Source organism: Paramormyrops kingsleyae, chromosome 22 (genome assembly GCF_048594095.1).
Source record: "Paramormyrops kingsleyae isolate MSU_618 chromosome 22, PKINGS_0.4, whole genome shotgun sequence".
NCBI classification, from domain to species: Eukaryota; Metazoa; Chordata; class Actinopteri; order Osteoglossiformes; family Mormyridae; genus Paramormyrops; species Paramormyrops kingsleyae.
This window is the reverse complement of record NC_132818.1, coordinates 9,338,017-9,365,728: the sequence shown is the minus strand read 5'-3', so window position 1 is coordinate 9,365,728 and position 27,712 is coordinate 9,338,017. Positions and strand designations below refer to the sequence as shown.

Here is a 27,712-nt window from a genome sequence, read left to right as displayed (position 1 = left end):
CTGTTAAAGCTCATCTGATTAATCGTGCTTAAAATACTCTTGTGCTACATTGTTGTTGTTGTTTCTTGTGCTACATTTTCAGAGATTAAGATGAAAAAATAAGATCGTTTCTTGTTGCAGATTGAATAGGCCAACAATAGCATTTACTTTATTTGTTGAATCCAAAAATATATTTATTGAAAATACGGAGAATGGTTTTTACATGGCTACTGTAACGAAACATGATGAAATGAGCAAAGACATCGTTCATGTTTTTCATATTAGTGCATCTGGATGTTTGATGGAGCGGGTCATTTGCCGTACCACATCTAAGGACACCTGTGGAGTCACAGTGACTGGGCACTTAATTAGTATCAACGGGTAAAATGAAGAATATCGTGTCAGTTTTATTTCAGCCTTTGTTATAGCTTACATTCCTCTTGATTTAAGTTATTTGTAGTTTCCGATTGTTGATTGTTGTAGCGCAGGGGAGGCAATTCTTATCTGTGTCGCTAGATGGAGACATATCATAAGAAATCCCAGATTTGTCCCATTTTTTAAATTAATGTATTTTCAGAAGTGTTTTATACTAAGAAATGAATTAAACAGCTTTTTTCTATACCAGTTGGCTACTGCATTTGATTCTACTGAATCGACAGGAATTACGTAACATTGGGTTTTATGTTTTTCCATTTACAAATTATAAATTGTTCGCTTCTGTTTTCTCTGCATCGTATCTGATAACTACATTTTCAGGCCCTTTAATCTGTGTCTGCAGAAGCAGACGAGGCTTGGCCGCCATCCCGAAGTTGTATTGTTGTAGAGCGACCGGGCGCTCTTGTCTTACTGGACGTTTCAGCTGCTTTTAGGGCACCGTCGCTTGTTGCATTCCGTCACACAAGGCGGCACTTTTCTGGTCCGCGGAGGCGTGACCGGTTCATTCTGAAACCTGTTGCGGTTTGTGATCGGAATACGTTTCTATGGCAAACATCGTTTCCTCCTCTGAGGTCCTCGCGACGAGCCTTTTGTTAGACTTTTAATAAAGAAATGAAGAAGTGCTCAATTAAACAAAGTACCCGCCTGTCCTCCTCCCCTTAACTGCAACTGACACATCTTTCTGCCCTCAGGACGAAGCCTGACCCCATAATGGCGTATAGATTACGTCTGTTCCTAATGATTCTTCTTGTTTCCGTTTTTTAAATTGAAAAATACATTTTTAAGTTGACTTTTCATTGCCCCAACGTCAGAAAGTGGCTACACAGATCTGCTTAGATATGCTTGTTTTCACAAGACATGTGTTGTGTTACAAACTAAAATAAGTTTGATAACATCTGTGTAATCATTAAGAAAAGGGAAATGAGCTTGAAAGTAGATTCTGAAGCATATGAACCTCAAAGGTTTCATTTACTTGTTCGTTGTGCAAGAAAAAGATAAAGTTATATATTACAAATGTGCAGCAGTCACCACTGTAATATTCAAACATCTTCTGTGAACCTTTTTTCTCTGAATAAGTTCCTCCTCTTTTGGCGTTTGTGTGTGCGTGTGTGTGCGTGTGTGTACGCATGCGTGTGCTCACACCCTTGTGTGACTTCAAGCCACACAGCAGTTCTGAAACTAAAACTTCTGGCTGATGAAGTGCTGCAGGACTTGGAATGAACCAGAGAAAATTTGAAAGAAATATTACACAACGAGACATAAAACTCGGAACATCTGAGGTGGCGCCTTCAATGTAACCATGAGAAAGCAGTTTAATCTCCTAAAACAGCTTGGATCACTGGGAAAGTAAGTCACATTTATTTGGTAACATCAGAATTGGATTCAATTTCAATGAAAATCATACCTTTTTGAGGGGGTGAGGTTGAAATGAGGGACTTGTTTGAATACTGCATTTTGGGGGCTGAGTTGGCAGTTCAGATGTGCTTTGCAGTGTTGCCGCGGCGATCAGGATCTGTCCAGCCAAAGCTCGGATGTGTCCCTGTGTGCAAGGCGCAGCACTGGAATCCTCAAGCGCTGGTATTCTACCCACAGACAGCAGGGGTGCTCTTGTTTATGGGGTTGTGGGTGTTGCGGGGCCTCATCCGCGGCAGCTGTATCGGGGTCGAGGCCACATGTCAGCTGCAGAACAGCCCAACCGCAAGCGCCAGTGCGGCGGTCCGGAGCTTGGTCTGTACACAGCCGCCACTCGACAAGCTTGTCGATTCGAAGTAGCTAAAGAGCCGCGTTCAAACTATTTTTCTGTCCAAGCATGTGGGAGTCATTTGTGCAAAGAGATGGAAGGGACGATGAAACGTTATTCAGCGAATCAAATACACTGTTGGAAGCACAGCTCTTGTGTCTTTTTTTTTTCCTGAGGTCTATTATAGGCACTTGGAGGGACTTTTGTTTAGAGTCAGCAGCACAACAAAAGGCTTTTTTTTTAGCTTTTGCGTAGGTATCTGTGGCCCAGGGGTTGGCTGTTATTGAGAGCACCAACCCTCCCCCAGCAGCAGCACCTTTCACCTCTGCTCCAGAACTAGCGTGGTCTGTCGTGCACTTCAGCCCTTTTGCAGCAGAGTGCAAATCTATGTGCCCGAGGCCTTTCTGTGCCATGGCTGCAAACCAAACCCTTAAATGTATTTGCGACTCTGAGCTGGAGGCCCCCGGTGCATGAAACAGCAGCCGGGCTCCGGGCTCAAGCATCATTCGAAAGAGTTGCGACAACGTGGGGGCTTCTTCGGGAGGGGTGTATACAAAGGATGCGTTTCTACAAAAGGTCCCGATACACCATATACACATCAATACACGCGGTGGAGGGATTTGCCCCAAATGGACTCCTCCACTTTTATATGGCCTTTCATGCTCTTGAAGTTGCGTTGTCCGAACTTGCAGCCCTTAGGTCATAAGTGTTCAGTGTGTCTGCACAGGTCTATAAATACAGAGATGCATGGTGCATGCTGACTCTCACCTCGAGCTCATTTCCTCTAATGACCTCTAACCGCAGAGTAATGGTCACAACTCCAAACTTTTTGTAGATCTCAATAAACACTTAGTACACTGAGATCCCTCCGTGTCCTCTCCTGTTGCTACCTACTGTTACATGTTCTTTGTATTTGTAGCAGTATTAGAAGCATAATCTGTGTAACTGCGTAGCTAAAGGAGAAGAATGGAGGTATCTGCATAAAGATGTTTAACGTTTATAATGAAGGTAACCAAGCACCACGGGATAGTTACTCAGATCATTGTTTGTGTTACTGCATTTAAATTTGCTTATAAATGGTTTGGAGCGCACCGAACTCCGCTGAATGCCCTGAGGAAGATTAACGTAATTGATTTATGAAGAGTTGTTTGGCTATAGAACTTTTCTTTTTCTAGGACGCAAGATGCTACTGATCTACTCACAGAGGACCTGGTGCTGGTGAGTTAGTGTCTCCTGCAGGTCATGGGACCTTTGCTGCTCCCGTCACGTGATGGGCGCAGTTCTCCGAGGCGTCCGTCACTCTCAGGTGTCCTTGCAGGTGGAGCAGAGAGTTGAGCCAACCAAGAAGGCTGCCCAGATCATTCACAAGAAGCTGTCCGCTTGCCTGCAGAGCCAGTCGGGGTTAGACGCGGAGAAGCGCACGGTAACCGCGGAGATGTCCCTCTGTTTCATCAGTTGTGGTGCTGTGTGCAGTGCGTAGTTGGAAAGGCACTTGAGTCATAGCTTTTTGCTCACTCCTGTCAGAAAAAACTCCCGTTGATGATGCTGTCCATGAGCATGGCAGAGAGCCTGAAGGACTTCGATGGAGACTCACCAATAAGGTGAGAGTGAAGGGGAAGTGTGACCCCCCCCCCCCCCCCCCGACCTGTGTCAGTCGCACCTTATTGGTCAAAGGTTTTTGGGCTCCTCGCCTGATTGGCCTTGTGGTCCCGCTCATCCCTTTGTCCCCCGGGTCCTGCAGGAGGGTTCTGGAAATGTGCTGCTTCATGCAAACTCTCCTGGCGAAGACGCTGGCCGACTTCGAGGTGCAGCTGGAGAAGGAAGTCCTGGAACCGCTCAACAAACTCAGCGAGGTCACATCACCCGTAATCCCCCTCACAGCGGACTTGTATTTAGAGTTACCTCATTAAATGGTCTTAAGATTCTTTTTATTCATCTGGTTCGAAATAAACAGCTCAGCAAAGTACAGCTAACATGAATAATAGCAGAACAGCTCTATAGTTTGACTTGGATTGAGTAAATTTAAACATTAATTACTGGGTTAGCGTGTAGTCATTGCTTTTCAGAAAGTAGGAATATATCTAAGAATAAACTGAGACTGTAATGTCGAATTGCCCGTTTGAAATATATGTTTGAGATTCTATGTGTTTTCACATGTTGCTTATTTATATAGCTTGAAAAATATCCTGAAAGCTGCCAGTGTACATCTTCACAGGCGCCTCAGGCCTGATCCTTAGCATTTGTACCTACCCACAGTGCACTGCATGAAAATGAACACCAGGTCCTTTTTGCTCACAGGAGGACCTACCCGAAATTCTCAAGAACAAGAAACAGTTTGCCAAGCTGACCACGGACTGGCTCAACGCCCGCGGCAGGTAGGGGGAGGGGCCCACAAGCACAAGCCACAAATCCGCTGTCAGTTTGGCAGCTTTCCAGCATGCCACCGTCACATCGTGTCGCAGAGACTATCGCCTCCTGCCCCTTCATCCATATCCCTGTCTCCACCCACCCTCCAGATCCCAGGCCAGCTCGGGTCCGCAGGCCAAGCAGGACGGCCTCAAGGAGGAGGTTGAGGAGGCCTGGAGGAAGCTGGAGAGCGCCAAGGTGTCAGTCTCCGACTTCGCTGGCCGCTCACGTCGCCGGTCATGTGACTGGCGCTAGGCATTGGGTACCTTACAGTGGCACCATCTGTCGCCATGGCAACAGGTGGGGGGTGGGCGGGAGACAGAGATGGCCTTCCTGAGCTTGTGTACAGTGTGTATCCAACCTGAATTCTGTTTGATACTTTGAGATTAAACAACGTAGACAGGAGAATGACACAGGCAGTCGTGGTGGAGGTACGGTCCTCAGAGACGTCTGTGTCGTTACAGGACCAGTACTCTGCTGACTTGTACCACTTCAGCACCAAACAGGACGAATACAGCAGCTATTTCACCCGCGTGAGTCCACCCCCTCCCCCCCCCACCTCCTAACCCTGCCCCACCCTCCCCCTTCGTTTCCACGCGGTGATGTGTGGTCACTGAGTGCCATCTGCTTTGTTGGTCCTTGAAGCTGCTGGAGTTACAAGCCGATTATCATCAGAAGTCTCTTTCCTTTCTGGAGCGGAACCTTACAGAGCTGAAGGAGAACCACAGCCAATCAGGTTCAGCCGAGTGCGCGCGTGCGCGTGTGAGTGTGCATGTGCATGAATGCATATGTAGGCGTGTGTGGGTGCGTGTGTGAACCTGTCAGCGGATGTGTACATGTCACTGTCCGCACGTATCTGGCCCGTCTGCGCTAAATACGGTGGTGCCACGTGCCGCGTCCGTGGTCCGCATGCACAGCACCTGACTCCCCCCCACCCCCCGTCCTCGCACCCACAGGCCCCCTTCTGAGCGGCTCCTTCAAACCCGTGTACGGCCAGCCGCTGCTCTCCCACCTGCTGGACAGTGGCCGAGAGATCGCAGCCCCCATTCAGGAGTGTATCCACATGCTACTGAACACAGGCATGCAGGAGGAGGTGAGGCAAGGCCGGTGGGGGGGGCGGGGGGCGGATACCCACGGTCTCTGACCGTCTGCTTTCCACTTTCAGTTCCATCTGGTGCAGTTTCATTTCAGTGTGATTTATTGACATCAGATTGTGTATAAGGACAGAAGAAGAATCAAACATTATACAATATATATATATATAGGTTATGGTGTTAAGAGTCACAGTACTGAGGCGGCACTGGGCATGCTAACGCAACCGCTAATGCTGTTGCTGCTAATGCTATCGCTAATTCTGTCATTGACAATGACAACCATACTGTGGCTGTATTCGATATGTCCACTCACCCACTACGTAGTCCAGTACATAGTGAATCAGGCCATTTCGTAGTGCTGTTGGAATTCTCCACTGTAAACTTCATTTACTATATAGTGCTCTACAAAATTGGTGCGAGGCACACCAAAATAGTTCAGAAGTTGTAACCAGCATCAGTTGCCTTAGACCATGACGACCTGTCACGTGAGTATCGGAACCATGTTTGACAAACTTTGCTCAGACTGTAACCGTTAATTGTTGCTAAGTAAGTGGCTTCTAAACCATTTGCATGTGCGCTATATTGACAGTGCCAGGGCTACTGCTGCTTTAAAGGCAAACGGTTATTTTAATGTATTTGATTGCTTTACATGGGTAACGTTAATTCACATTTAATACAGTATATTGATGTTTATAGTATAAAACACCGTAGTTAAAGTTGCAGCCCTTGTCCTGCTTGGTAGGTAGATACAGTACAGTATGTGGTAAACGAAGTTTCATGTGACTTGTGTTGTAAAATTTTGTTTTATTTTTATTTCCACGTTGTGGAGAGAAATGTCAATTACCGCGACGTACTTATCCAAAAATAGCAACCTTGGTGTCCAGGGTCACCAACTGTGCTCAGCTGGCTGGAGTGAGATAATCAATTTCTAGACAAGGCTGCGCAAACATGCACACACATTTATATGTATGTAACAGTTTTATTAATTTGTAAATAGTCTGTAGTGTTTGCAAACCGCTCCAACAATTTCGATGTAGCTAATTTTAGGTTTACAATGGAATAATATAGATTTGCCATAAGATTTCTTGCTAGAGCGCGAGAGTCTGAAAGCATGATTGCCACACCAGATGCATGAGAATTGGCAACCGTGAGTGTCCGTGTTGTGGTGTGATGCCTTTTTATTACAATAAAGAACAACAGGCATAAACATTAACACAAAATTTACAATAAAGAAAAACAGTGCATTTTTTAACATAATAGTTTAACGCTAAAGGGGATGTCCTGGCGTTTGTTTATGCGACAGATAGCAACGAATAATTATTTAGCAGCATGATGTCCACCTAGTGTCTGAAATATATCAACCACTGTTTGATTTAATCCCCTAGTGAGAGTTATGTAGCGAGCACTATATAGTGAGCGAGTGAGCGAGCGGACAGTTCGGACACAGCCAATGTTTGTCTTTCTCTCACCCCTCTGCCATCATTTCAGGGCCTCTTCCGACTGGCGGCGGCGGCCTCTGTGGTAAAGAGGCTGAAACACAGCCTGGACGGCGGCAGTGTGGACCACAGTGAATTCAGCTCTGACCCCCACGCCGTGGCAGGTGGGAGCAGGGGGACGTGGGCTAAGTGGTGTTTAATTGTGCTCTTTTGGTCACAGTTATGTAAGGAAAGTATGATCAGGAAGAGATAGACTGCCATTATCAGGAAGCAAATTTAGGGCTTGTTACAACACATTATGTAATAACTCGACAAAATTTAACAAATTTTCATCACGCAAAGCGATATTATTACATACATACACTGTGTAACAATGCATTATGTAAAAACGTCACAAAATGTAACAAATTTATAGACTACATTACACTTTTATATTGCAACGTTACCCTATTATTATTATCATCATCATACAATTTGTTTCATTCTGTTGAGTTATTACACAGTGCAGCATTATTATATGTTGTTACAGAGCTCTAGTCACTTTTAGACCGTCTCCCTTCCTCATCCGATGTGTTGTAACATCTTTGTGTTTCACAGGGGCCTTGAAGTCATATCTCAGGGAGCTACCAGAGCCACTCATGACCTTTGATCTTTATGATGAGTGGTTCAAAGCAGTCAGGTAAGGTGCTGATTGGCTGGGACGCACACAGCCAGTGGATGGACCATCAGAATGAGAAATGTTTTTGTTTTTACTCCCCTTTCTCCCCCCCCCCCAGTGAAAGGGAGCTTTCGGACCGGGTGGGGAGGCTAAGGGAGGTACTGAGGAAGCTTCCTGCGGAGAACTACAACAACCTTCGGTCAGTGGGTGCCCATCCCGCCCTCCTCCGCGTGCGCTGACATTGGGGATGTCCATAGCCCTGAACCTCTACTCCTTTCCCCCATCTCCCTCCTCCTCCTGCTTCAGGTACCTGATTCAGTTTCTGGCCCGCCTGTCGGAGCAGCAGGCCGTGAACAAAATGACCCCCAGTAACGTCGCCATCGTGTTGGGGCCCAACCTGCTATGGCCCAAGATGGAGGGGTGGGTCCGGGGCAGGGGTTAACGTTTCTGTTTCTGTGCTGTGTTTTACACACCCAGAGCTCATTCTCTGGGCCAACAATATCACCCAGTTCTGTCATATGCTCTCATGTAGTAGATGCCTTGATCAAAAGCAACATAGAGTGGAGAGAGTTATGGTCAGAGAGTCCCTAGAGCAGCTGAGGTTAAGGGTTTACTCAACCGACTGTCTGCCGATCATGGGATTTGAGGGTTGCCAGCTCTCCCGCATCTGGCGTGACGCTCACGCTTTCAGACGCTCGCACTCATGCAAGAAATCTGTATCATTCCATTATAAACCTAAAATTAGCTGCATCAAATGCGTTGGGGTAGTTTGTAACCCCTACAGACTATTTGCAAGGTAATAAAACTGTTACATACATGTAAGTCAGAGTGCAGACCTGTCTCGAATTGAAAATTTCATGCCAGTCAGCTGACCAAAGTTGGCAACCCTGGAAGTAGTGACTTTCCGATCACAGGTAGTAACGCGCTTTGCCCCACGCTGGCCCAGCTAAGTAGAGCTGACTGTTTAAGGCTCTAAACACAGGATTTATTAGCTGATTTGAGCATTTCTGTTTGTCGAAGTATCATTGTAATTTCCATCAATAAAGCTTGTATTGACTGATTATGATAATAATGACTGAATCCTCCTGCTCCCCTTTTAGGGAGAATGTGACCTTTGACATGGCATCGGCCTCCTCTGTCCAGGTGGTTTCTGTGATAGAGCCGCTGATACAGCATGCCGGCAGCCTGTTCCCTGAAGGTATCGCATCCCTGCACGCTTTCTATCTGCAGCTCTCTGACCGCCAGCGTGCCTTACCTCCTCTCACTTCTCTTTCTTTCTCTCCCTTTCTAGAGGTGGACTTTAAGGTTCCTGAGCTTCCGGGGAATTCCGATCTGACTTCCTCACAGTCCCTGCCCTGTGTTGCAGATCCACACTCTTGCACAGACCCTAGTATAACACCTCTTGCTGACAGGTACTGAATATTTTTGGGCGTGCACCCCAAGGTGTTTGAGACATAACATGAGATTGGTTCATTTCGAACACAGCCATAGTATGGTTGTTGGCATAATCAGCGATAGAATGAATCATAGCATTAGTGACAACAGTATTAGCCATAGCAGTAGCATTGACATTATTAGCGATAACATTAGCATTGACAGTATTAGTGATAGCATTAGCATTGACAGTATTAGCGATAACATTAGCATTGACAGTATTAGCGATAACATTAGCATTGACAATATTAGCGATAGCATTAGCGATGACAATATTAGCGGCAGTATTAGCAAAGATAGTGACAGACCAGTGTGTCAGTATATGTCTTGCCTATTCTCTCTCTCTCTCTCTCTCTCTGTGTTTAGCCCATCATTGTCACAAAACATCTCTGAAGCACTCTCCCAATTGGGCTCCATGGGTAACAGCTCTTCCTCAGACTCCAAGAGCAGGCATCCTGTGCTGACCAGTCACCAATCCCCCGCCGCCAGCTCTGGCTCACACGGACCCCCCAACCATCAAGCAGCAGCGCCGCCCAAAGGTCGACCGCATACCGCCACTGCACGCGCCTTCCGCAGTTTTGCGACACGATTACTTAGGTTTCGGTGGGTTTGACACAACCAGTGTTTTTCAGCATACGAAAGGGCACTTTCCCGAGGTGTCACTCACGTCAGCGTGGGGGGGTGGGGGTGGGGGATGCTTTTATGTCTAGGGAAAGGACACATAACAAAGAGACTCATATTTGGACCAAAAATATTCAACAAGGACATTTGATTTAACAAATAAATCAGTCTGAAACACAGAAAGAGGAACTTTGTTTTAAGAGTAGTTTATGCCACATAATTTTTAACTGTTGTAATAATACCAGTCTTATTAGGTTTTATTAGGTTCTTGCTTCGTTAGACGTTTTTGTGTAGCTCCTGTTCCAATACTGCTCATACTTATACCTGGACATTCAATGGAAGCTCAGCCTAACTGCTATTTGCCTCAGTTTGCTTCAGACAAAAGATACACCAAATACAGCACCGCGCAAAGGTTTGCACACGCCAAGCCACCTAGAAAGGAGAGTGATGGTGTCGAATAACATGACCAGGTCCCCTGACCTAAACACACTAGAAATGGGGTGTTTCTCAAAAAGTGTACTTGTCTGTACTTGTGTTCTCGTGTACCCGTTTTACGTCATCGTCCATTGCCGAAGACCAGTTCCAGTACTCAAGTACAGAGGTACAGAAGACAGTAAAAATCTCTGGATGTCGATTTTGCTCTGCCCCAAATATCAAGGATACATCGGTTGCATCCTCGCCAAATAAGACCAGTCCCTTAATTCATTGCACCAAACCGGTCTTGCCAAGACCACAAGTACCATCTTTGCTTTCTTGATACTGAGAAACACACATGGCTTTGGAGGAGTTTGACCAGAGAGTGAACACAAAGCGGCCAATGAGAGCTCAGCATATGTGGGACCTCCTTCAGGACAGCTGGAAAAGCATCCCAGGAGGCCACCTCATGAAAACGGGTAATAGGAAAATATAGGGTCAGTCAGTCCCTGGAGCAACTGGGGTTACAGGCCTTGTTCAAGGGCCCAGTGGTGGGATCACTCTGCCGACCCAGGGATTTGAACCAGCAACCTTCTGAGTTCCAACCCACAGACCTGCCCCCCAGTATTTTTTTGCTTGTTTAAAACTTTTCTGGTCAGTGCACAATCCCATATATGTTATTTTATAGTTTTATGTCTTTTAATCATTGTAAAATGTAGAGAATAGTTCAAATAAACCTTCCAATAGGTGTGTCCAAACTTTTGACTACCATGTTGTGTTTGTCTTTCTCTATCTAACACAGCTTGGAGACCCAGTGTGCAACAGAAACCGTTTTTCCAACCCAGAGAGGCTCCAAAGGGGAACGATGACTTCTGCAAACCCTCGGGTCGGTCACTTCCGCCTGCCCAGGGGGAGGCGCCGTTGTTACCGACGATGTCCTGTGACCATCTGAGCAGGAAGCCGCCTGTCAAAAAGGGCACGGTGAAATGCCCCAGCTTCCCGCCTCCGAACCCTCCCCAGCTGATCAACAAGCACCTTAGCTTCCTCGGCTAGTGACCTGGGAACGTCACGGGCTTCGTAAGCCGAGGGTCCCTCCGCGCTCGTGCACATTACGCCCTTCGTGCTGTTTTCCGCTAAACGTGGGAAATGACCCCAGCAGAAAATACACATCTGTGTTTGTCAGAAGCGTTTTATTATCATACTGTATGATGAGGATATTATTTGTGAGTGTGCCAGTTACACTCTGGTTTTGTACATTTTCCCTTGTGTTCCTATGCCAGCTAGTTCCCTCATAATCCGTTACCATACTGTATGCATGGAGGAAACTCTGTGTCTGTGTGAAAAGCTTTGCAGTTATAATTGTGCCTAATCTTTCATATAACTTGCTTGCAGTTTGCTTCTTCTATGCATTACATTTCCGCGTGCAGTATATTTCTTGCGGTGAGCACAAAGATACTAGCGAAAACAATACAATGACTCATCTAAAGGCTAAATTCACCGCAGCTGAATTACTCTTTTCTTTTTAATGGTACTTCGTCTGCTATTTCTTCTGTAGTCTTGCAGGTGTAAGAGCAGCTAATCTCCCCAGTAATTTACAGAAAGAGCCACAAATCCATCTAAATATGCTCTTAAATTTGACGATCTGTTAATCTTTCAAGACTGGATGCTACACCGTTCGCATTTGGTTTCTGATGTTCTAAAAGCAGGTGGTTTCCTGTTTGCATTAATGCTGTGTGACGTATTGGATTAAAATAGCGGGAACTGAAAGTACCTGTTTTCTAAAAAATAAAGGCAGCTGTAAATGATCCAGAATGGTGAAATGAAACAGTCTGGGAAAGCTTGCTTATTCACAATGACTCGCATGTACAGAAGGCTGCTTTCACAAATACTGCTTGTCTGTTAATTTCAGTCCATTTCCTACAACCTTTACAAAGTTCCAGCTCTGAATATTTCTGGGTGAAATAAACAATCTGTGTTTTACGTGCCACTTGTTAACCTGAGCAATCTGAGAAAAGTCAGTACGGTTTCCATTGACATGGAGGTGAAGGCAACATGGCTCAAAGCGAATGTGACAGTTCAGGAAGGGTGCATGTGTGGTTGGCACAGTGGCTTAGTGACTATCACTGTGGCCTGACACCTTAAGGTGTACATACACCGAGATGAATTTCTATCTCTCGATGATGCATGTGCCCTGTAACAGGTTAGCAGCCTTTCTAGGTCGTCCCCTGCATCACATTCAGGAATAGACTCCTGATTCATCAAGATGGGTGGATAACTGCACACGTAGCAGGTGGCCTGAGGAATTGCAACGTTATAGCCCGAGCTCTTGTGCTTTCCCAGTATAGTTTTTCTAGAATGTCCTGGATTAGTTGAATAATCACCGTTTTCTAGCAGCTGAGCATGCATGTTTTTTATGTCAGCTGGGCGGTTCAGCCAGGGCATCTGAGCCACTGCCCGACAGTCTCTGGAGATATAGGCACTCTCAGAAGGATCGGAGAACAAATCCAGACAGTCTTCAGACTTTGATTTCGTCCTCCTCTTCTGGGTAGGCGTAGGGGGCTCTCTTCTGTGTGATGACTCTGGAGTCGCCACCAGGGTTGTCTTCAGTCTGTAGACATTTTAAGAGTCTGCGACCCCCATAATGATGATCCAGCACATCGGCAGCCTTTTGAAACTTCTCAGGCTCCATAGCTGGCTCCTGCCAAACAGAATGTCCCGCACCCACATCTGCCATTGCCATTTCGGGAGACCCTCCTTCCTCTAGGCACCCCTGGATGTCCGGACTCCTCCTACCATTCCAGTCCTTTAGCAGCCCCAGTTCCATTGTGGAAGCCGTCACCGCTGTGCCACTGGCAGTCGGCCTTGGAGAGACCTCAAGCTCCTCCCCCATCCAGCTGTGATTGGCCCCCAGGTCACAGGCAGGGTTGTCAATCAGCGCAAACACCTCGCTCATCAAGGAGGGTCCCAGATCCACTGTGAACGAGGTGAGTGAGTCAGAGCGCGCCAAAGGTAACCCAGCGCAGTCTGAGATGGATTCGTAGTGAAGCTCTGCGGTGTAGGTATTAGAGCTGGGAGGTGGCTCTCGGTCGGTGCGTGATGGGCGAGGCAATGTGAGAAAACCAGACTGCATACCTGCAGAAAAGCAAACATCCAGAAAGCATAAACAGATGTAAAACTGCAGTACGGCATGTGGCAACGTGCTATATGCTATGCATAACCTAATAAGCCAAATACAATGTTCTTAAGAACATAAGAAATTTACAAACGAGAGGAGGCCATTCGGTCCATCAAGCTCAAGTAGCAAGAACTCAATTAGTAGCTGAGTTGTTAAAATCTTATCCACCTCCGATTTAAAGCAACCCAGGGTTTTAGCTTGTTCTACACTAACAGGAAGACTATTCCATACTGTAACTATAAGCTGTGTCAAGAAGTGCTTCCTCAAATCCAGTTTAAAATGTTCTCCTGCTAAGTTCCACCTATGGCCACAGGTTCTTGTATTTGAACTAATACTGAAATAACTATTTGGTAGAATAGCATCCAGACCTGTTAGAATCTTATATACCTTGATCATGTCCCCCCTTGCCTCCTTTAACCATTTACTCACAAAAAGGTACAGAAAAATAGCAGGTAAATAACATAATAAGCCTGCAGTTTCACCAACAGACCAGAAGGTGGAAGCAAAAGCTAGTGGAGTATATCCCAGCTGTCGCTTGGCAGCGAAGTGCCCTGACTACCGCCCACAGACATTCCTGTGTGCCATGACTAACACTCATTTGCTCGCATGTATTTTTTTTTCTTTGCAAGGGCAGATGTTGTTAACTGGCGCACGATGAGCCGGAACAGATAATCATGATGAAAAAGAGCGTGACTAAAAAAAATAAATAAACTAAGTGAATATGAGCGGTGCAAAGGTTAGCAAATGTGTGACAGGGTGGGGGGGGGAATCAAAACAAACCACATAAAGAAGTTACAGGATTCTTCATGACTTGGGGGGGGGGGCAGTTATGAATATATCCAAAGGCCAAACCCCACATCCTGTAGTTTCCCATACTCGGGGGGGACAAATTCCTTCTGCGTTGGGTAAATACCTGGGGGCTGGGGGGAATTCCAGGCATCCTAGCGGTCGCCTGCCTGCCCACCCCCAGAAAGAAACTTGGTGGAGATGCCTGTCCTCCAACTGCGGCTGTGCAGCCCCCACTGCTTCCTCATGACCCCCCCCCCCCTCCCAGCCTTGGAGGTGTGTGCCTGTGACCACGTGCTTCTTTGTGGGTGGGTGTAGTAAATCAGTCCCACCAGAGCTTAGTTTGCCCTTTATGACTGGTGTACACTATCAGAAAAAAAGCACCAATTTGTACCTTTGCTTCTCACTGGGTCTGCACCCTCACGGGTCTGCCCATTGCACCCTATACCTGTAAGTAAATGTACCTTTTAAGGTACAGAATAGGCTCAAGGACATTTTTGTATCATTGGGGGTACATTAACGTCAGTTGTACCTTGGGAGTGTTCCTCAGAGTCCATATCTGTACCTAAAAGTGTACAAATTGGTACCTTTTTCTGACTGTAGGAGGGCTGGAGGGTGTGAATGTGCTAAATAAGTTTTGACTAAATATTTAGTTTTCATGACATTTTTGACACGTGTGTGTGGCATATAGAACCAATGGGACTGGTAATCAGGGCTGGACCTGAAGCAGAGTGTATGATCTAAACTTCTGTGGTAAGTTAAACAAATAAAGACAGCCATGTGACAGCTTGTTTAATTTCTCTGAGTACGATCAAAGCATGATAGCTTGACAAATCTCCATAAAGTGTCTCGATGACATATAAATACCAGTGCTGTTATAACAATCGATGTTATGTGTGAAAGGAACTGTGCTCTTTAGGTGCCCTGTCATGCAGCGCAGCCTCACCATAGGTAGAACCCGGAGAGTTGGGAAACAGCACCCTCTGCAGGCAGCCATTGGAACCGCCAAGGTTCAGCTGCGGCAGCGAGATGGCATTCTTGATGATGGGGGATATGGGCGGGGGTGGGGGAGAGAGCTCTCTGGAGCCGCACCGGGGACGGGATGGGGTCTTGCGCACGTGGCGGAGAGTGCGTGAGAAGAACCCACCAGAGCTTCCGTCGCCCGCAGCCACTCCGCCATAGTTGCTAAGAAAAGACGTGTCACCAAAGACGTCGCCACCGCGACCCACATGCATGGTGTGGCGGAAGTCGCCCAGCGGAGAGCTGATCATATCCACTGACAGATCACTCTTAAAGGGCCGCCTCCCCTGGGAACCAGACATCAAGCTTTTCATTCCAGGCAGTTTGCCCAAACTCATTGTTGTAACTTAGTGGGAATGCCCACACAGGAAGTGAATTTAATACCCCAGAACTATAATTCAGAGATCAATCAAATCTCGTTCAATGTAACATTTCCCAATGGGATGCCTTTAACTCCAGTAAAAGGGAAAGAAATATCCCTTTGATTCTAAGTGGAAATGAAAAAATGGTGGCAAAGTGACGGCTGTTTTCGTTGGCTGAGTGGGACACGCCTCACGCGTATTCACTAGCCTTGGTCTTGCATGGGGTGAGTGAAAAACGATGGCCGCTATCTAAGTCTTTGTGCTCTTCAGGTGGTCATCCAGCAGAATCATCCAAAGGAGCTTCGGGTCCCCACTCGATGCATTTCATCACAAGAAGTCCCGCTTCAAGGTCTGTGACTGCCAGATTTATGACAGAAGCATTTTGATCACCAAGAATCCAAATGTTGCTGGATGTGTGCAATCAGAGAGTCGAATCACCACTATTTCTCAGTTCAGTGCTTTTTTTGGAGATAAATCCAGTTACAATACTGATGGTGTCTGAATGAGTCTGTCTCAGTTTCTGCAGAATATAAAAACAAAATAGAAAAACAAAAGTGTTATTTCATTGTTGAACAGTAATCACACCATATTGACTGATTTATACAGAACTAAAAATGTGCTTGGAATAGATGCACATTTTCCTATAATATACAGTCTTCAAAAAAACAATCTATTAGAGTCCAATACTTGGACTTGATCTGGTTTTAAGCACCCATTGATGTGTTTGGACGCTCGCGGGAACATTCCAGGAAACATTTTTCTTAGAAATACCAGATAAATTTCAAGAACCCAGCAGAAGGTTTTAAAGCAACACATGCGGTAGACTGTGCATTAAAATAACTTCAGCGTCAAGAGGCTTCCTCCACTCCTGGAAATGCGTGTTTACGTTCTCATTCAGCAGTGCTTGTTTCAGCTAAGAAAACACACAACACAAAAGTTGTTTACTAATTCTAATGGATTATAAACTAATACTATGTTAAGGATTTGTTCCACACTGAAGGTTTGTGCATAATCATTATACACACACATATGAATCAGATGATTATAAATTAGGTACAAAATACTCCCAACCTGATCAGATATCGGATGACAGAGAGGCCGTGTCGTTTTCATTCCCGGTGGGGTCATTTTGTGGAAGACTCTTCAGAGACTGGTGAAGTGCTGATTCCGTCCCATGACTGGTCTGCAGAGCCTATTGTACATGCATCAGACAACCTGGTGTATTTCTCTCTGCTCTCTTTCTTCCACTCCTCTGCTCCACAGCTCAGCTTTGTCTGCACGCCAGATGTTTCGAGAAGCAGGTAAAAGGCAGTCAATGATCTGCAACGCGATTTGTCTGGGTCTCGAAAGAAAGGAGTCGCTCTGGGACAGGTCATTCACCAGGTTAGTCCATAATCCCTCATATCTCTCCCCCCGCGATGCCTCCTTTTGCTCTGAGCTCTTCAGTCCATTTAATCTTCTATTATCCTAAACTCCACCAATTCTGCTGCCTTCAATCACACTCATACCATGAGTCTGTCTCTGACAAGTGTCCCCTGTGGGTGGAAAAGAAAGAGAGATACTAACTGAAAAAACGAGGCAAGAGCGGAGGGTTAAATGCACCCGAGGAAACACTGACTTGTGTGGAATTGCTTCCTTGCTGTTTTGCCCATCTGTAGTCCTGAAGGGATCACCATGCCATTTAGCTATTCAATATCAAGCACTGAGGTTCAAAAGTAAACAGAATAAAATAAACTATAGCACCGTTTGTTCAAGTGTTGGATTATTACTTGTTGATTGCATAGTTTGAATTTCTTAAATAGCAACTCTGAGTTCAGAATGATATGTTTATAGATCACATTGTGTGCAAATACATTCCCTGAAAATTAACTGTTTGTTTTTGACATTGACCATGACTCTGAAGACCATCAGTTTCTATGATGGACATGTAACTTACTGATGACAGAGGAGTAAGTGGAGATGTTGACACAGCTCAGAATGCTAACATATTGTCTTGAAAGTTAAAAAAAAAAAAAAAAGGCTAGTATAAGGGTGTAGCGGTGGTGAAGTGGCTAGAGGCGGTTCCTCAAACTCTAGGGTTGGGGGTCAAATCCTGCTTCTTCTGTAGCTTTGCGTCCCCCATTATGTAAAGAATGGTATTTATTTCAGCGGGCGGATATATATTCTAGTTTACTTAACTAGTAACTTCTCGCTGAGAAAAGATTCGCTTTGCTGACAAAAGCCACGAGGATGTGCTGCTGCGTGATAGAATTAATGTGTTTTCAGAAACCACAATTCTAATCAGAAAAAGTGTGAGATAATGACCGGGAATTACCTTAAGCCATTATAACTGTCAAATGAGTAACGTCATTCTCAGTTTCTGTATATTTTGTCCGGCTGCCAGCGCCTAAGTTTGGGAGTTTGAACGGAACGGTTGCTTCCTGTTGCATCAAACGTATTTATGCGGGTTGCGGGCTGATGTCATAACTTAAGCTTTCAGTGGGAACATCAAGCCCCCACGCAAAACCCGACTGAACCGTATCTAAAGTAATAACGCGTCTATGGACCATACAGTATGTCACTAGCATCCGGTTCTCTTATCATGCAAAAATGTTATTTGGAATATCTTTTTCCCGCTATTCCCCTTCCCCTAAGCATTCGTCCTTTTGACCTCATTAACTATAAACAAAACAGAACAAAATGGACAAACACTAGATAAGGAATTACTTTTGCAATCACCCAAGTCGTCTACCCTGTAACGTTCTCTCCAGAAGTGTACTGTATCGCACTTCGAGAAAAACAGAGCAAGTCTGCGCCAAAAGAATTACATTTTTATCATTCTAAATCTCTTTGCCACTCAGATTCGGTAACCCTTCCGTCGCACCGACCACCAGCTATGAGCGAGCTGTCACTGTCTGCATCTCTAATAATTTATTCTTTATATTTATATTTATATTTAAATTTATGCATTTTCTCCCTCTTTTTGTACCTCTTCCCATTACCAATGTTTCTAAAATCCAGCAGATTCAGGTAAATAAAAATGCAGATGCGTCCCCCATCACAAAAGTCAAAAAGAACAAATACACAGAATTGGTACTCCAGAAAACTATATTAGCAATATTTTGCAGTTCATTGATTAATTTTGTTCCGTGGTCACCCGTCCTTTGCTCGGCAGGACATTTTCGGAAAAAAAAGAAAAAAAAACATTCTTTTAATCCTATTCCTGTACATTAAAGCCACTAAATCTGATAATGTTTTTAGATGATTTGGTTCCCGATTTTTTTGAGATCAGATTATTCTTCCAAACAATCCAAGTGCGCAAGCATCACCCACTATACCGACGTCACACACACACACACAAACAATGACTAACAGCCTCAAGTCATACACATACAACAAAACACGTCACATTTTTACCCATATTTTCATTTCGTAACCGCAAACCTTCTAGCCAAGTGTCATAAAGATATCCTCTATAGTATTCTACAGCTTACCAACTAGGATCAATCGGGTCTCTGCACAATTTTGTCTGCGTTAAAACAGATTTTTGCAAAAGTCCTTCCAAATTAAATTAATGTCTTATTTAAGTAGCCCAATACATTAATCTTACTTGCCTGTATCCCATTCTATTTGCAGCGTCTTTTAACCACATACCCGTATCAAAACAGCCGAAATGAACTCACATTTCCAACATTTACAGGTTTATTTGAACATTACAAACAGTGGTAGGCTATCTAACTAGTCTGACGTTGCAAATTATATTTACTTGCGTTACATTAGAAGGACTGACTATAGATTAACAGCTGCTTTCAGAATGAATGTAGCTAATATATACATCATTATACTTTTTACAAAAATAAAATGATGAACATGAAAAATACTTTACAGTAATGCCAAAGCTACTAATAATAATATATTTTTTAAAGAATCTTCATGGCGACATTAATAATAATAATACATGTTGACTTAATTACCTTTTAGGAAGTGTAGCCTATATAGTCCTACATATAGATGAAGATATATTCCTTGCAGCACAAAAAGCCGTACTATCCATTAACTAGAAGTTATTCCGAATGAAGGGAACCAACTGAGGAGAGCAGAGGGCGGGAGCAAAACACGTGAGCGACACTGCAGGAATCAAATGGAGAACTGAGAAAGTAAAGCTGGCGACATGCTGTTCACGTTTGATTTCAATCAGAAAGTAAAGGAAGTAACTGTACCTTGGTAACAGGGCGCGTTCTAGTAACCTTTACCGTTATGTAATTTGCGGTCCAGATTGTTTTATGGATGCATATCACTTACGTGTTTTCTTATTAAGAATATTTTATGTTTTTTTGCTCTTGGTAGTCTGGGAACCTTGAAATGAGTTAGAATTTAAACGTCCCAATAACTGCATGTTCCTACAACCTTCCAACAACACACGACGAACGGGCTGGTTGTAAAACCCCGTCCCTCGTGGGGGCAGAATCCTGCACCTGGATAAACAGCCCGTAGGAAACTCAGCGACGAGCGGAGTGTTATTCGTCGAGGTCCAGCATATGGTCAACGGCGAACTGGAAGTATGTAATGATTAGATACGTCTGGATTCTTCAGGTAATAACCGTACATGCCATAGGCCTACACACGAGTGGTCAAAAGTGTGGAAACACCCAGCGTTTTTGGCATTACGCTTGAAAATTTACTAGACGAATATTGGCGGTAATGTTTATAAACATTCAAAGAATGCTACAAATCTCATACATCGGAAGATTAAATTGGGGCAACAGTTGAACGAAGTTCTGCAATCTCTGAAAATTTGAAGTGTTTCCACAATTTTAGCCACTGGTGTATGTGTGCAGGCCCCCCAACCTAGACATTATAATTAAGTCTTCATTACTATTAAGGTCTCTTGAAAGGGCTGTATAGGTTATGCAACATCGTAGATAATCGTTGCAGTAGGCAGTCCGTTCTCCCAACAGGACATACCAACATCCCTATCCGTCCAAGTTTTAATGCGCCGGAAAAATCCACGGTAGTCTGAAAAATCTTGACTTTGAGCCCCAGTACACACACCCACACAGTTTTAATCCCCTTTTTCTACTTCTTCGTGATCCCAAGTCCACAGGAAAGTGAATTTACTGGAGAAGGTTTATGTCCCCACTAAGTGATAAGTACGCCCTTGGGCAGTGGGATAGAGCCCGATCCCTTTTTTCGGTGAGAATCCCCTCCTGTCAGCAAATCGTATAATCCGCACTGCTCCTGCCCTTCACCACAAAACAACATTTTTTCTCCTAAGTAAAAATACACTAAAACACAGAGAACTAATTCAGCTTTGACCGCGTTTTTTTTCTGGTGTACCAGCTGTGGCAGGAAGCACCCAAGTGGGCATTAACACTGCATCCAGGGAGGCTGTGCTGATCAGAAAGGGGCCGGTGACTTCTGGACAATGGGGGACGCTGTAAAGAAAATGAGCGACCGTAGTTACGAACAAGACTGGGCTTGGGAAGGGTTATTCCTGCTCCCCCTCCCCATCTGCCTGCACCCCCACCCCCCACACACACTCTCTAAATACCCCTTTTCTCCGGGTATCCTTCCTGCTCCACTCCTACCCAAGGAAAACAGCCTTTGGCTGCAGTATGGCAGTCGTCTGGCCATGAAGTCTGCAACTTTTGGACGCCACTCAAAAAATAGCTCCCCATGGACAACCTCCCCCCCCCTCTTTTTATGTCTAGCAGCTGCCATTCCAGTACCGCCACTGGAAACAGTGAAGCTATGCAGGTTTTCAGAGTTAGCCAGTGTGACCCCAGTGATTCACCACACCTCCCCCCTCCCCTGTTCTTTTTACGCTTCCATATTCCCCTTCCATGGGAAATTGATTCCTATGCTTGGGCAACCAGTCACCGATTCGGAAGCCAGTAGCAGAATCTGTCTTTTTCCTGTTGGTCCCCCACCTTCTGCCAGCTCTGCACGATGAATCGAGTCATGGACCGTGGAGTCATGGACCGTGGAGTCATTCTCCCGGAACGGCCTCATGGATTCAGCCTCACCTCTGCCATCGCATGAGATAAATTATGGCTCCAATTATGGCTTTTAATTGGTGTTCGCTGGAACTAAGTGACTTGGTGTTTCACCCAGCGGTGACACTGTTGTGGTAGCAGTTGAATTGTTTCGATGGGGGAAGAGAGGAATTAATTGAGGAGGAATCAGAGGTCCGTGTTGCTTGAAGAGTGGCGTGGACGACTGAAAAGCTGCCAAGGACTGGGAGTGTAGTGGGGCCTCCACGTATTTCGTCACCTTAAGGGCTGTGATTCCCACGCGCTTCTTTGCGTCTTGGCCTAGCGTATCTGCGGGCGAGTAGGTCAGGCTCTCCTTCCACGAAGCCAGGACCCCCCCCGCCTATCAGCTTCTCCCACAATTCTTCTGACCCCAGGTCACCACCGGGAGCTCAGCGCCTCTGCCTGGCGGCCGTAACCAAAGTATATGGACCGAGGCTGCTTTCATCTAGATAAGATTCAATCGCAGATCAGCACTTTGCTTCCTGTGTGCAATAAAGGCACAATGACAGCAATCACAAGTGTGGAAAGGCTGCGCCGTCACAGAGAGCCTCCTTGTGGTCTGTGCTTAATGGATTTTTTCTTAATCTGTTTCCGTTCTTTGCAGGTGTGCCTTCACGGGGCCACAGCATTAAGCGGCTTCACAGTCCACGAAGCCGGCATGTTTTCATGCCGTCGTTATTTATTTTTTGGTTACAGCATCTCAGCTGGGGGCTCGTGGCTCTGCCGGCTGTTACTTAACAGCTTTGGAGATTTAGGATATATGGGCACTGGAGGGGAGTGGGTGTTAAATCAGGCATGTGGGGGGGGGGGGTGTCAGGGGTCCGTGCTACCAGATCGGGACATCCTGGGGAACAATGGCGCAGGTCAGTCCGAGTCAGACAGGACGCATTCGAGGGAGACGCGCCGCAGGGCTGCTGTCGAGGGCTGGTCTCTCACTCCCATCTTCCCACAACCTGCCGCATTGCACTTCGCCTTGTTCTGCGCAATCGCTCAGTGGGATCTCCACACCTCCACTGCCACTCCCCCGTAGAATGTAGAATGGGGTCTCTGTCTTCGTGCTGTGCCCGGGGGGGCCAATCGGGAAGCTTGCAAGAAATTCCCGGAGGACCGCTTAGCTGTTGTGTCAGAAACAAAATGAATTGGCAGCTTTAAAACTCCACAACAATGCTTCAGCAAGTTTTCTCACACACACACACACATAAATACATGGCATGAGCATCAGTCTGATCGTCATTTCAAGCTGACTGAGCTCAGCATGCTCTTGCAGGGGTGCAACAATCGCTTGCCATCGCTAATCTCTGGAAGTTTCTCAAAAGATGGATGTTAGAAATAGACCAGGCAGGGCTGAAAAAGTCAGACTACTACAGTTTAATATGCTACTTATTACTTATTTTCTTCTTGAAATGCTAATAATAAAGTTATTGGGATAATAAGATGAATGAACTGTGGCATCATTTATCAAAGTTCCACCAAAACGGAGACAGAATGGGCTGGTTCTGCGCAAATAACTCCTGGGTTGAAAATGAGTCCCGCTCCTTGCCTTGTGCTATGAGAAGGGAACCCCAACACCGAACACGTCCCCAAACAAAGATCTAGAGGCGTTTGGGACAAATCCTGAGAAACTAATTTAAAGCAAATTTAGAGTTAATATTAAAACACATAAGTTAGTCGGTGTCAACTAATGATGAAAATTTCTTCTCTGTAGTTCAACAAGTAGAGCGTTATGCTGTCAGTGGAAGGGTTGTGGGTTCACGTCCCAGGGAGCTCATATAAAATGTAATCCTTCCCTCTGCTGTAAGTCGCTATAAATAAGTGTAAAAAAGCCCATATAAGCCGACAATTTTGGAATTTCATCTGTGGAAATGTTTTAGGAGAAATGTCAGCAACGTAACAGGAACAATTAAAAAAGACCTACATGGAACGTTTTCTTTGTGATTGTTAATATATTACGATGGGAATTAAACTGACTAGTTAATCAATATATTTACACAAAATAATTATTGCATTCATGTTCCAACTGCCTTTCCTGGACAGTCTATCCCAGGCAACATAAGGCGTAGAAATACCTTGGATGGGATTTGCCAGTCTGTAATCATTTTACATGTGAGGCGTGGTCCTTCAGATGCATGCTGGGAAACAATGTTGGGCCGAGTGACCCTTCCGCTTTCCCTGTCGGCCCTTGTGCTGGATGTGGGTCGTTGGAACCAGTCTTATGGGGCTGGAACGCTAAGGCGATCAGGAAAAAAAAGTCTTCTGCCAAATGAATAAAAGAAGAGAGGAAGGGTAAAGCAGGAAAAGGTGGGGAGAAGGAGAGAGAGGATGGCAGGTCGAAGAACAAGAGAAAGAATGAGTGTCCCAGACAGAAAAAGAGCTGCATTCCAGGAAATAACACCCCACCCCCCCACACAGACACACAGACTCTCCCAGAGAGCATTGCCCCTTTTCTTACACGTTTATGACCTTGATTGGTGTGAATCTGGGACTGGCGTAAAACAAAACCTTCATTTGGTGGTGATGAGAGATGCGTTCACCAAGGCCTATGTTTATATCTGAGAACCGCGGGTAGCCTCCCAGCTTATCCCAGGCTGACTCCGCTCACGCTTCACCTCACTTTCCAAAACCGCTGCAAGATCCCAGCGTTCTTCTGATAAATCTGATAATCTGGCTGAAGAAACCCCTTGGATGACCAGTGAGACGTTTCTGCCTTAGAAGAGAGAAGCCCAGCTGCCATGATTCAACCACCAGACAGTCTCACCTGGATGACTGAGAATCTTCACATACATACAGTACTGTGCAAAAGTCTCAGGCAGGCAAAGAAAATGATGTTTAAATTATCCTCGTGTTGGTGTAAAACTATGATATTATGCCTGTCAAAGTGTGTCAGCGTAGCCATTTCAGAACCTCTGCTAAAATCACCCCAGTATTTGCAGCGACTGTCCAGTGCAGCCATGTATTTTTTGACTTGGCCACTAGCTCACCTCATACAGCGAGTCAATCTGTCACTGACTTTTTAAACCAATTCATTTAATTGAGCTGTTGGTGAAATTTAACAAAATCATGGAACGGCTGAGGTGCCCCTGAGGAGAGGTTTGGGAACTGAAGCGGTGTTCATCTAGCCATCTAACTAGGTATCAGTAACTAGGTAACTTTTTAGAAAACAGAAGAAATTATTACTAGTTTTTATTGTGTTACTCTTAATGTGCACATGTTCTAATGTTAAATTGTGTTTTTTGTTCTAAGCCAAAGTACACTTGCTACCCAGATAAACAGCTTTAAACATTTCTTTGGACTGCCTAAGACTGTACTTCTGATAATTAGGCGTAGATTTGTGTGGATGATAGTGACATGTCCCTACCAAAGCTGTAGGACTTCCTTGTGTGTTTAGGGGGGTGGGGGGTTGAGGTTTGCCTATTTTGAAACCAAACCTACGCCCTTGTTCTGATACAATGGATCAGGATGGAACCGGGCTGCCACACCAGCTGCTGCACCCGATTCTGCAAAGTCCCTGCTTTTGTAATTCCGTGCAGCTCGACTCTGTTCATTCTCCATGCATGACAAACTACTGGCCTTCGTGAAGGAGACTCTAGCAAAACAGAGGGCTTGCACAACTGGCCTGAAGCTACATGCGCATGAGATCAGGCGGAACTGAAGTGGCACATCTGCCCGTGTCCCATATTCACTCGCACGAAATCAGTGCTGATGATGGCTTCACAGATGCACCTGACTTTCTCGCACGCTGTGCGTCTGCGGGGGTGTGGCAGCGGTTAACCTCCACACCTCTTCCCGATATCCTCTCAAAGAAAAAGCAAATATTTATCTAAGTAAGCAGGCGGAGTGATGGGTGAGTCTGTACTTGGGTGCAAGGGGCAGCAGAGCACCTGGGATTGTGTGAGAAGACTTTGGCTGGTTATGGGACACAGATGTCATGGGGGGGGGGGGGACAGAGAGAGAGCTTCTATAACCGGTACTGAGCCATTCATACAACTGGGGGGCTTTATTACAGCAAACCCTGTTAAGTACCTCAAGCTGACTCACCATTGAGTGGCACAGCTGGTCTCCTACTGGCAATTCTTAATATCCTAAAACCACCACTAACTGGTTAATCTCATTCACGAAACAAAGGACTGATTGTACTTTACGGGGTTACTTGCTTTAGTTAATATAAGAGTCACCGTTCAGTGTTTTATATATGTCCTTCTGGAGGTGTTTAGTTGTAGAATTGTTTGCTAAACGAATTATTCTACTATGATTTGTTTTATAGAACATTTTGTAGAAGAGTACAAGTGCAGGGATTCTTGATTTTTGGACCCAGAGGAATCAAAAATTCAATGGTAAAATTGTGCCAGTAGTAGGAAGGTGTATCAGGTGTTGATCCAGATTAGGTTGGTTCTGATCCAGAGTGACATCACATTCACGTCATCAGATTTGCAACATGCATTGTCTGCTCTCTATTTCTGTAAAACGATTCAGCCACTATAATGGGTCAAGTCAGGTCCCGGGTCCTGCTGGAGGAAGCTGTTTGTGATTGGTGGTGCTGGGCTGGCTTGTGGGAGGGGCTTGCAGATGCAGCGGGGAGGAGGGCTGCGGTGACCCCCATGTGTTCACTAGTTGTTTGAACTGCATCACTGTTTCCGTGAATTCTGAGCCACGGACAATGGCCCATTGTGCTGGCGGACCTGGGCTGCTGTTCAGCCGGAACAGGAAGCCCTCTGGTGACACACACAGCAGTATACAGATGTCCCCCCCCCCCCATAACTTACCTCTGGATTTTACGAGCCAGGCTAAATATAGACCCCCGCTCCAGCAATCTGGTGTTCCGCCCAGCAGGACTGGTGATCAGTTTTCTCATGCCTTCATACTTTCCGTCTCTTGACTCTTCTCTTTATTCCCTCCTGTCCTCTGGCCGCCAAGTCCCCCCCCCTCTTTCATGGGATTAGGTAACATTGTTGTAGATGTGCTCTCCCACTGCTCACTGAGTCGGACTGAAATCGTGAGCGCTCACACTCAAAGACGCAGACTTAGGGTGTTTTCACACCAGGACTTTTCAGTCCGGTTCACAGTGACTCTGGTTAGTTTGTTTGGGCACTAGGGTGCAGATGAAAACATCTGTACCAAGACCCTTGAGAGGAAGTGGTTTCGAACTGGTCCCAAATGAACTCTGGAACGGTTCATTTGTGGTGCGTGATCCGACCTCAATCAGACCCAACCTCCGGGTGTAATCCACAAGTTTGAGCTACATGGTTCCTGTAGCCAGGTGTGCTTTGTGTTCTGGGAGAGCACGCAAAACAGGATCAGCAGCTAGACAGAGAGGGAGAAATGACTCAAGGTCTCACATGGTCTAGCAGGGAGGTACGTTGCCTTCTTGAAATCTGGGCAGATGACTACTTCTGTCAGCTCCTGAAATAACTCATAAAAACTCAGACATTTTCTAAATGTTCAATCAACAGCTGAAGAAGAGAGGATTTGACTGGTCCACTGAACAGTGCCGTGTGAAAGTAAATAAAAACACATAAAACTGAGAGATGCTCAACTACATATCCCAGAACACTGGACCTTCCTCCGGTATTTACTGCATAGCCCAGGACACTGGACCTTCCTCCTGTATTTACTGCATAGCCCAAAACACTGGACCTTCCTCTTGTATTTACTGCATAGCCCAGGACACTGGACCTTCCTCCTGTATTTGCTGCATAGCCCAAAACACTGGACCTTCCTCCTGTATTTACTGCATAGCCCAAAACACTGGACCTTCCTTTTGTATTTACTGCATAGCCCAGGACACTGGACCTTCCTCCTGTATTTACTGCATAGCCCAGAACACTGGACCTTCCTCCTGTATTTACTTTCTTGCTCCTGCCACAGACACATCTGACCAATAAGCAGAATGAACATTCTCACGTGGTTTGTAGTGGCACACTGTAGCTTTGCTTGGATTTTTCTCTGTGTGAAAGCAAACCAAACTGAGGGGGAAATGCTACAGGTTTACAAACTCATCAACTGATTCGAACCAGAGAACCTGGACCGCAGGTATGAAAACACCCTCAAATGATCAACCGGACTTTATTGTCCCAAGAGGAAAGACACATCAACATTAATAATTTAAATGCAGAGGTCTATTTATCATGAGTAGAGAATGA

The 27,712-nt window shown here is 45.5% G+C and overlaps 2 protein-coding genes across 2 annotated transcripts; one reads left to right on the top strand and one right to left on the bottom strand.

The window, feature by feature from the left end:
* Nucleotides 1–1,543: 1,543 nt before the first annotated feature.
* On the top strand, nucleotides 1,544–12,043 carry LOC111853192 (SH3 domain-binding protein 1-like). Its single transcript, XM_023829878.2, has 18 exons — nucleotides 1,544–1,761; nucleotides 3,331–3,373; nucleotides 3,474–3,578; nucleotides 3,680–3,756; nucleotides 3,897–4,008; nucleotides 4,454–4,530; nucleotides 4,672–4,759; nucleotides 5,026–5,094; nucleotides 5,207–5,297; nucleotides 5,518–5,654; nucleotides 7,144–7,255; nucleotides 7,689–7,770; nucleotides 7,868–7,948; nucleotides 8,056–8,169; nucleotides 8,850–8,947; nucleotides 9,041–9,161; nucleotides 9,550–9,722; nucleotides 11,021–12,043. Exons 1-18 carry the CDS (start codon nucleotides 1,715–1,717, stop codon nucleotides 11,269–11,271), a joined length of 1,878 nt encoding a protein of 625 aa, XP_023685646.1. The 5' UTR covers nucleotides 1,544–1,714; the 3' UTR covers nucleotides 11,272–12,043.
* LOC111853202 (cdc42 effector protein 1-like) lies at nucleotides 11,392–19,669 on the bottom strand. The gene is made up of 4 exons (XM_023829891.2): nucleotides 19,515–19,669; nucleotides 16,633–17,096; nucleotides 15,126–16,081; nucleotides 11,392–13,350 (listed from the first exon to the last, which is right to left on the bottom strand). The coding sequence occupies exons 3-4, from the start codon at nucleotides 15,535–15,537 to the stop codon at nucleotides 12,734–12,736; spliced, it is 1,029 nt and encodes a 342-aa protein (XP_023685659.1). The 5' UTR covers nucleotides 15,538–16,081; nucleotides 16,633–17,096; nucleotides 19,515–19,669; the 3' UTR covers nucleotides 11,392–12,733.
* Between the last annotated feature and the right edge of the window lie 8,043 nt (nucleotides 19,670–27,712).

Bases quoted from the DNA above. Each gene is read 5' to 3' on its own strand.
- LOC111853192 (XM_023829878.2), top strand. From the start codon at position 1,715: ATGAGAAAGCAGTTTAATCTCCTAAAACAGCTTGGATCACTGGGAAA. The intron at 7,256-7,688 runs GTGGGAGCAGGG...TGTGTTTCACAG, and splicing joins TGACCCCCACGCCGTGGCAG to GGGCCTTGAAGTCATATCTC. The intron at 8,170-8,849 runs GTGGGTCCGGGG...CTCCCCTTTTAG, and splicing joins CTATGGCCCAAGATGGAGGG to GGAGAATGTGACCTTTGACA.
- LOC111853202 (XM_023829891.2), bottom strand. From the start codon at position 15,537: ATGAGTTTGGGCAAACTGCCTGGAATGAAAAGCTTGATGTCTGGTTCC. The intron at 13,351-15,125 runs GTGAGGCTGCGC...GCTTTTCTGCAG, and splicing joins CTCTCCGGGTTCTACCTATG to GTATGCAGTCTGGTTTTCTC.